Genomic DNA, 9953 nt, shown 5'->3' with positions numbered 1-9953 from the left:
TATTAAGCCATAAATGCTCTCCCTTTATTTTGGATAGAGAAAAGATGTGGTGGGATAAAATTTGCCTGTTAGTCTCATTTTGTATAGGCCTGATACCCATATGTTCTGTTAAAAAATTCTCCAGGGCAGTAGCTGAGAACATGGGGGTGTGATTCCTGGGTGTCCTGGGTAGCACACGTCTTGGGACAGTAACTTACTAAGTACTGAGCAGGGACTGGCAGCAGCAGAGCAGCAGCATGCCCTTCCTCACCATTCACAACCGGCAGATCAGCTGGACTCCGCTGCTGGTACTGGGTTATCTCTTTTACCTCCTCCTGGGCGCTATGGTGTTCCAGCTGCTGGAGAAGCAGGCAGAGACCCACTTTCGGGACCAGTTCCAGCTGGAGAAGATCAAGTTCCTGCAGAACTACACATGCTTGGACAGGCAAGCCCTGGAGCAGTTTGTACAGGTAAGAGGAACAGGCTCCCATTATTTTGGCTCAAGCATTCTTTTGGTTAGAAGAAATTATACTGTTGTGGCCAAGCATGTCATAAATTGATCTGCTGTCCATGACGTTAAAGGACTAACTATACAAGAGAAAGGCAGAGGTTTCTCAAGCCCATTTACATACCTCTTTATCTTGATCTATTGCACTTCTTTCTTTTTCCAGTCATGAACTCCCAAAATATGCAAATCTGCTGATGCACCTTCGTGCTACCTTGCAATAATTTCAACTTCATGGTTTTCAGCTCCTTCATTAATTATTACATGGGAACTATGCATGGGGACAAAAAACAAGAATCAAACCTACAAAAAGTAGGTTGCCCTTCCAAGGTTACCAGTCCAAACTTTCTTTTGTACTACAAATTGTCTACCGCCTTTGAAGGTGGTCCTGCACTTCCAGGCCTCTAAAGAAAAGATAAAGTCAAACATCATGAACTGTGTCAGCTATCACTTATAATAAGAGATAAAGGGCTCTTGTTCAATATGGGTTGTCAATTAATGACATCTTCAATTACATTTAAATCTATTCCTCAAAACTGGCTGGAATAAATTACTAGACCTTTCTTGGTATTATTTTAGACATATTCTCATTCTAGTATTGCAAGAGCTGGACAGAAATCCTTGAACTACCACTTTCTTCATGCTCAAAATTTATCCAGTTAAAGAGCTGGGTGCCTAAACAGTTTGAACTCTTTCTACCAAACCTCATAGAAACTCTAAACATGCTGCAAGTTTGCACTGTCTGAGTCAGAGGACTTCCACGAAGGTATATGCTTTTGATCAACAAAAAGCCCAGATTCTGTAAATGAATTTAAGCAAACAGTGAAGTTCAGATCAGAAAGGGAAGAAAAGGTGCCTGAGCCTCTGTCTACAAGGGCAATGTTCTGATTACTAAAACTGTGATATATTTCTTGTGGAACATTTGGCATTGGCCAGAAAATGACTAGACTTTTCAAGAACTTACATGCCTAAAAACATGTCTTTTTTTCAGCTTCACCAGCTGGTGATATTACCTGTCTTTCCCTTATCTCCGTGGTGATGACTGTAGATGAGAAAACCCTGATTTTCGTTCTAAACCAAATTGGGATACTTCATAGGATTGAAAGGTTTAGTTAAATTTCCAGTACCCTAGAAACCTTAGGGTGGGTTTCTACTCTCTCTGGCTCCAGTGGAGCTTCCTTAGCACTGCCGTGCCACTCAGAGAATCACATTTTACTGCATTTCTGCTGAATCAGATACAATTATTTCACTTGCAAACTGTTCCAGACAAAACCAGCTGAGGGCACCAAATTACCATCTACAATGCACCAAGCTTCAAAGTACTTAGACCTGATAGTTCTCAAGGTAAATGTAAGTGCAGGTGCCCTCTGACTCACCTGTCATTATAAGACCTCTTAAGAAATTTGTCCAGCTCTTACTAATAGTAGGGAATAGAAGTCTTTCCATATTAAATCTCTAACTCTAAAACTAATGCAGGGAAGCAATCATATCTCTGTACATTTTAACTATATGGTTAAGGAGGCCTGTTCATCATGTCAGAAGTTTCAGTCTGAAAAGTCCCAGTATTCAGGCTGTGGTGAGACACAGCCACTAGATTCAGTCTGCTCAGCTGAAAAGTATAAGGTGTCTTGTCTTATTGCCAGTTCTTTAAACCTAAATCCTGGAATCTGAGAATCAACCCAGGTTTCTTTTTGCATATCCGTTATCACTAATAATAGAGTTACCACTTATAATTCATTAACTTTTGACTTGATTGTGCATGAAGTAAATTCTTGCGATTCCATGTCCATAAACTGCATTGGCTCTGCTTGGCTAAAACTGCCTAGCTGAGAGGTGGCCCTGAGCTGCAGCTCCTAAGCTGAACAGCCTGGAGGTTTGGGAAAGTGCAAATCCAAACTCTGTGATCTAATGCGTCTCTGGTAAACATACTTTGGTCGGGAAATCATGCCATTCTGACAGCATAACTGAGAAGCAGATCCACTGAGTAAGGCGGTACCTATTTTAAGTCCCTGTTTTGATTATGTCCATACTTTTTCAGCCTCAAAGGTACTGATATAAATATAGACCAAGAGGACCAAATCCTTGTCTATGACCACAAGTGGCTGCAATGTGCATTGGCAGGGGGACAGGAGCAGAAATGGCAGGCAGTTTTTATTCTCTCCACATCCTACTATAGCTTTATGTAGGCTTCATACTCTTACTGTAAATTATAGCATATTGCTTTTACTTACTGGCTACTTCTGCTCCCAAAGGCAACAGCTAATGTTCACCAACCATTCAACAGCTACTCTGTTCACACTCCAGCTATAACCGTTACCTGAGCTGTAGATGGAAAGGAGCTAGGAGCCATTAAAACTGTCCCACATGAACCTGTTTGTTTAGGAATGATTCTCCTGGGCACCAGGATGCCGTTTCTTTCATGGGGTTGTACTTAAAAGCGACGATCATACGAAGAAATCTGGCCTAGTCAGACTATGTCTGAAGTGTTCAACATTCAATATTGTCTTACTCTTCCATGCTGGCTTTCATGATGTGAATGTAGCTCCTCTGAAATCTTGTGCATTGAAATGGATAGAACTGACCAGTGTTCCTTACAGGGATGAATTAAACCAGTGATTATTTTAGACATTTCAAAAGACTCACACCTCAGTAGCTTCTGTGTGTTCCTTCTAACCAGCAAATAAAATAGTCAACTCTAGATAATTTGACGTGTCGAATTCTTCCCATTCTAAGAACAGGCTTTTAATGGATAATGTAAAGTTCTTTGTCATATTGAAAAGAAACTCTGCTGACGCTTCAATCGTGAGATCACATGTGATGATGCCTAGCAGCCCTATCTGATGGACTTGACCAATGCTGTAAGATTTTTTACTGAAGGAATAACGTTAGCTATTAAACTTAGGACACTCAATCCACCAACACAAATCAGCTAATATTGCAGAACCTATGCAAAATCAGATACCTTGCAGTGGGTATGTTCATCAGATAAGCAATCCTTCTGCCAGTGGTCAACATTTGAATCAAGACAGAATATCTTCTTTGGTCTCATACTCCTGGAATTAAGCTGGGGTTGCTGTTGAATCCTGTTCATGTCTTGCATCATACAAAAGTCTCTAGAAGAGATGAACAAGTAATTCCTTCAGGCATTTGGCAAAATGACGAAGGCTGTGACCTGGACCTCAAAATTGGTATGTAACAAACAAGGGGATTCTTGAAACCCCAGCAACTGAGCAGAGGGTAACCAGTCTCCTTGAGAGAAATCCTCGAGGAGAGCAAAGGAACACAGTCTTCACTAAAGCAGTTAAGATATTTGATGCATAAATAGGAGCAGCATTTCTTTTGTACATAGTTTTGGTCATCTGGTAAGAGCTATCTGGAATAGCAGAGAATATTTCATTAGCTAATCTTTCAGACTAGGAGAAGCCTAATATTCATTGAAAATTATTGAGAAGTCATAGCCAAAAAGAGTAATTCATCCTCACTAGTACTTACATGGAGGAAACAGAAATGAGCATGTTCCCCATGCCCCTCCCCACAGACACAACCATACATTTACACATGCCCAAATTAAAAACTGGAGTAAGATGACTAGCCTAGGGAAGGAGAGAAGAGGAACTGCCTTTATTTTTTATGGCGTAACTTCACTTTCTTTTCCCAGTTTCATCACTTTGGGGACTCCCTCCACTCCCTTCCTCTTAGCCTGCAACCTGTTATGGAACCTATCCTACTTCAATGGCCAGTTCTCCAGTGACAAGAGTTCAAGTTCCTGGCCAGCTCTATTTCCAAGTTTTGCCATGTCAGCACAAGGCCATTTTAGTCAAACTCTACCCTATTATCTACACTGTTTATTGCTCTGCTTGCTCAAGATGGAAAGCAATATTTACTTCTCTCTTCTTTTCTGACATTCTTCCTGATTTGGTCTAATGGGTTGCTCATTGCTCCTTTGACCTCTTCTGCCTCAGGTCCTCATGGAAGCATGGGAAAAAGGGGTCAACCCAGAAGGAAACTCTACGAATCCCAGTAACTGGGACTTCAGCAACTCCTTCTTTTTTGCAGGAACTGTTGTCACCACTATAGGTGAGGTACTCTCTTTCCTTATAAATTGGGGTTTCCTCCAGCTGTCCTGTAAAGCCCCCAGAAATGTGCAATTGGTGGACAGAATACACCTGCAAGACAATCTTGAGTACTGTGGGTTACGGTTTTCTATTGGTTTCCAATTATACCTGTTATTCTTGTGTATCCAGCATATTATACCTGCAAAAAAAAGCTGAGTGCCTACGTGGTACATGCAATATCATTTTCGACATGCACAGCACATCTTGAGGTTGCTTTGAAGCACTCAGTTGCACTCACCACAAAATCAGAGACCTATAGAAAATTACAATACTCTTTAAGAGTAATATTTTTCATGTTAAATTTTCTGTTAGTAGTAGTGAAAGCACAGGGCTCCATCATAAGCTATGGCAATTTGTAGGCAGATTTAATTGCAGAAAAATCATAGGTCCACAGGTTCCTGAAGTTTAACACAGCTGAGCTTCCAAACCTAGGAACTTCCCATGATGGCCTGCAGCCTGACTGTAAAGCTTTTTCATGTAGCTGTTTTCTTCTTTTTTTCCAGGTTATGGTAACCTGTCCCCCAGCACAGTGGCAGGGCAGATCTTCTGTGTGTTTTATGCCTTATTCGGAGTGCCCCTCAACCTGGCCTTCCTTAATCAGTTGGGGAAAGGCCTCAATGCTCATCTGATTACCCTGGAAAGATGGGTGCAAAAGCCAGGCCGTGCCCAGGTACAGTGTCGATCTATCATTTATTTCCACTATTTTAAACCTAATTAAAGTTCTCTTCTCAGATAGGTACTGCCGTTGCTAGATTGGGTTTCCTTGTGTATGCCTACATTTTTTCTGAACCATAGCAATTACGTGGCCCTCTATATCAGAAAATTGATATACTCTGTTTATCTACGATAGCTTTAAAGCAATTTGCTTTTGCTTGAGGGACTCTAGATTTGCCTTTTTAAAACCTGACTCAGCAAAACTGTTAAGCAAGCATGGCCTCAATTTTGAGCAGGGTCCTTAAGCTCGGTGACCTTAGCAGAATACATGCACATACACACATTGCTGAATCAAGCTCTTATTATCTAGCCTATGCTAGCATCTATCCAGAATCAAGCTCTACACTGTGCAAAGACAATTTATTTTTATTGGCCTGCTAATCTGGCTTGAATTACCTTCCCTGATTGTGCCACCAATTTAGCGCTTCCTTCCTTTTCTTTTCTTGAAATGTAAATAAATACTCCTTCTCCTTAGTTATAGTTTATTGGTGAGTCATTGAACTAGTCCAGATGTATTGAAATAAGGGAAGCACTGATAATAGAAAATACATGAAGGTCATTTATAACAAAGTTAGTGCGTGTTTCCGAGTAAAGGTTCAATGAATTGACCCCCTTCAGTTAGGGAAAAGGGAGATTAGATATGTTAGATATGCTGAAACATTTCAGAGTTCTGGCACAAGTTTATTCTCTTTCTCATTTGTAAAATCTCTGAGTCACTGCATTCTTTACCTACACTGGGAAAGCTATAAAGGTACTGTCAAATGCAGACTTGGTTTATATGAGCAAGTTCTTTAGCTGCATAACCCATGTCTGTTCCCCAGATACATGCAGCTCTACCACCAGAAGGATTTTCATGCTAGCATAGCTGCATCTTTCCTGAGATTTCTAATAGCACCTCAGGGATGTGACTTTTTTTTCTTTTTCTTTTCACTCCTGAATTAACACCTCATTTCTAGCAGAACTCCTATGATCAGACAAAGCTTTGGAGCCGTATCTGCTTGTTCACTCTGAAAAGCCTCTTCTATGAAGTTGGTTCATCTCCTTTTAAACACAATTTAGTCGTGTTTTGGGAAATTAATTACAATCAGTTATTCTTCATTCCTGACTTACTGTCCCCTATGTTATAGGTTTGTACCAGAAAGTTCTTAAAAGCCAGGGTAAAAAGTAATATTGTGCATTTCAGTATAAAATTTTATGCAAACTTTATTATCTAATTAAATGCTATCACGCTTCTGGAATGAACTAAATGAGAACAGATATCAACTATAACCATGTCGATCAGTAATTCTCAAAGTGCTTTGCAAATGAGGTAAGTATTATTATGCAGCTGGAGAGACATGGCACATAATATAGAAGTGATTTGTCAAAGTCACCCAGTAGGCTCACGCCAAGTTTCTCAAGCTCAGCGGACTATTTTATATGTGAGATAATACAGAGAGAGAAAGAAAAACACGATACCTGGACCTCCTACTTTCTAAACAGTGGTTTGGCTTTTCATCCAGTCACAATAGGCACATGCATAGGAAATCATACTCTGGTTTGAATACCCTTGAGGGCATTTTTAAACAATTGCAATGAGTTTGCATCAGCCCACACATCACTAGTCAAAAGTTCACCAGAGTGTGTTCCCTGGAAATCAGTGAGTTCTTGATCCTCAATCCTAAACTCCTAAAATCCCCTGTCACGACCCATCCACTGACCATTCTGTGTACCTATCTATCGCAGCCACATATGCTGTAACTTATCTCCCAGAAGGCAGACGTTTGTACTGAGACACAGATCTGCCCTGTGCTGACAGAAAACAGTTCTGCTCTGAATGCTTCTAAGTTAAAAATAAAAGCAGGCAAACTGACTTCACTTAGATTTCATCCAAACATATTTTTGGCTGAGCTCTTGCAAGCCACTTTATAAATCTTTGGAAGCAGTCATGGTGAAGAGAACCCAGTTTTGTTCTTGCCAATCTTTGTATCATGAGTTATGCAATACTTGGTGATTTTCCTCACAGACAGGAGCCAATTGATTACGAGAGCATCTCCACTTGAATTGAAATTGTAAAGTGAGTGTTTCATTCCTATGGTTGCCATAATAAGTTTGAAAATATGACTTGAGCATACTTAAAAACTCATTGCAAAAAGCTTTAAAAAATCCTCCTTTTTTTCCTAATTTTGAGGGTTTTTTGGATTCGTGATTAGGTACAATATCTACGTGCAGGGTAAACAGCAAGGTCAGCCTGCGGTGCATGGAAGCATTGGTTTATCCTTCCTTTTTTGGACATTGCTCCCAGCTGGAGTGGGTTTGTGATTCAAGAGCAAAACAGACCCAGAATTTCCACTAGACACCTGCTCAGTGCTGTTTAGCTGCCATCTTCCTTTTATCTTTCAGGTGGTTCAAACACTGGCAGTGGCCATCTTCCTGACCGCTGGGACCTTGCTTTTTCTAGTGTTCCCACCATTGGTCTTCAGTTACGTAGAAGGCTGGAGCTACGGAGAAGGTTTTTACTTCACCTTCATCACCCTGAGCACCATTGGATTTGGGGACTATGTAGTAGGTAATAAAGAAGGTGAACTGGACTGAGCTTTGTTGAAATTAGTAACTTTAGTATAAAGCTAAATACAGAGAGCATAGATATCCATTCCACTATAAATCTGGTACAAGAGTGAGCTGAGCCAGACTGGTAATAATGAGCTAATGCATTATACGACATGGGCATTTTTCTCTTGGCAGCTGAGAGTCACCAAACTCATTTCACATATGCCACTGAACACCCATTCAACAGTGACTATGTCCAAGCTGGTACAAATGTGATCCATGAGTGACAGGTGGAATATAAATGAAATCTTTTTGTCAGTATTAAGCCTTTGAACCACCCTCTCCTAACAGTGATTTGTTTCAGCAAGTGCCTAACATTCCCAATAAGAAATCATGTCAAATATGAAATGATCAGTACTTACAATGGGGAGAATATTACTGACAACCCCGGGACGCCTGTGAAAGAGAACAAACCCAGTGAGAATACATAGTCTTTAGAGATCTAGGCTGAGACATAGCAGTAGATACACGTGAGAGGCTGTTTTTCCACCCACTTATTTGAACAAATGCTCTTAACAGATTATGTATAGTGTGTTTATTTGTTAAAAACACTAGGGTCTGTTACTTCACGAGTAGTAGCTCTCCTCTCCTAGGGGTCGTAACTGTGTCCCAAAAGGAGATAAAAACCCATCCCATGCTGAATCTGGGCACTATGGAGTTTCATGATGATCTGGATGACAGAGACTAAATGGATGGCTGCAGTGCTGTCCTGTGCCTGTATCAGCTGCACCGATTGTCCATGCTGTGGAAATATCAAACTGGGGATTAAGATTCCCATAATCACTTACTTAAAATGGCTGCATTTCCCATACAATATTCTCCAGGTGATTTTGAATCCTGGTTACTGAGGTATATCACCCTACAAAAAGCAATCACTATATCACTGAGGTAGTAAACCGTATCTTTCTAAATCATCCGCGATCCCCTGTGTGTCTCTTGAGTAAAATATGGCCAATATGGATTCAACACGGGGTTTCCAAGATTATTTTTTTCTTTGTCAGTGGCTAGAAACACTCGATTTTGTGCATCCCTGATTAACATTAGATATGGCTATTTTTATTATATAGCCTCGGCTTCAGAGATTTGATGCCAACTGTGCTAAGCTTAACCTGAGAGTTGGAACACAAAAAGAAAACAGGAAAAAAAAAAGAATGCTCATAGATCACACAAACTTGTTAAACATACACTTTTGCAGGAGGTGGAGAGGGTGTACGAGTATGTATGTTGTCTGGCAGGCAGAAGCTGTCAGGATTAACATGCAAAGTTTCCTGGATTTTTCAGGCACAAACCCCAACAAGCACTATATCCCAGTGTACAGGAGCCTAACTGCAATTTGGATTGTTTTCGGCTTGGCCTGGCTGGCTCTGGTCTTCAACGTGGGAGCTGACTTGATGGAAAAATTCCTTCAGCTAAAGTGGCACAAGCCTGACTTAAGCTTGGCAGAAGGAGCCACCACCAAATTGGAAGATGAACCTGAGCAGCCTAGAATCCACATCCCTAGCTGAGCAAGGTACACAGAAAGCAATCTTGAAAGCGCATCTTTCATCTATATCTCACACTAAGCAAGCCCTGTGGATAAAGGACTAAACCACAGGTTGTGGACTGTTTCCTAAGGAGGAATTGTTTCAGATGCATTGAAATTTCCACACACTGTGTAGGCATCAGCCAATTAAAACCTCCAAAGAAGTAGCATGCATGGTAAAACAACTGTCCCAGGATTCATTTTACACTTCTCACTGAACAAAGGCAACTTCCCCTAAAGCAATCAATTATTATCCTTTCTCTTCCTCTAGAGGAATTCAGTTCTTACGGTCACTCATTTTCAAAACATCCAGAGTGACTGCCTCCCAGCTCCAATGAGAAGTCATGTCACCAAGAATCTCAAGTGGAAAAAGTCAGGTACAGAATTTTTTCTTCATTTCCAATCAGAAAACAAACAAAACCACAGAGGAATATCAACAGTAATGGCCACCTGCTTAATGACATCCATCCAATTAAGAGTCATTTGATATTGTCTGAAATTAGCAGCTTTCATATAAAATGATACCATT

The 9953-nt window shown here is 40.6% G+C and overlaps 1 protein-coding gene across 1 annotated transcript; it reads left to right on the top strand.

Annotated features, from left to right (window-relative positions):
* Positions 1–236: 236 nt before the first annotated feature.
* Positions 237–9407, top strand: LOC143159078 (potassium channel, subfamily K, member 16-like). The gene is made up of 5 exons (XM_076335556.1): positions 237–449; positions 4447–4561; positions 5103–5269; positions 7696–7861; positions 9184–9407. The coding sequence occupies exons 1-5, from the start codon at positions 237–239 to the stop codon at positions 9405–9407; spliced, it is 885 nt and encodes a 294-aa protein (XP_076191671.1).
* Positions 9408–9953: the final 546 nt, after the last annotated feature.

Source organism: Aptenodytes patagonicus, chromosome 3 (assembly GCF_965638725.1).
Source record: "Aptenodytes patagonicus chromosome 3, bAptPat1.pri.cur, whole genome shotgun sequence".
NCBI lineage: Eukaryota > Metazoa > Chordata > Aves > Sphenisciformes > Spheniscidae > Aptenodytes > Aptenodytes patagonicus.
This window is presented reverse-complemented; position numbering and strand designations above follow the sequence as displayed.

Bases quoted from the DNA above. Each gene is read 5' to 3' on its own strand.
- LOC143159078 (XM_076335556.1), top strand. From the start codon at position 237: ATGCCCTTCCTCACCATTCACAACCGGCAGATCAGCTGGACTCCGCTG. The intron at 450-4,446 runs GTAAGAGGAACA...CTTCTGCCTCAG, and splicing joins CCCTGGAGCAGTTTGTACAG to GTCCTCATGGAAGCATGGGA. The intron at 4,562-5,102 runs GTGAGGTACTCT...CTTTTTTTCCAG, and splicing joins AACTGTTGTCACCACTATAG to GTTATGGTAACCTGTCCCCC.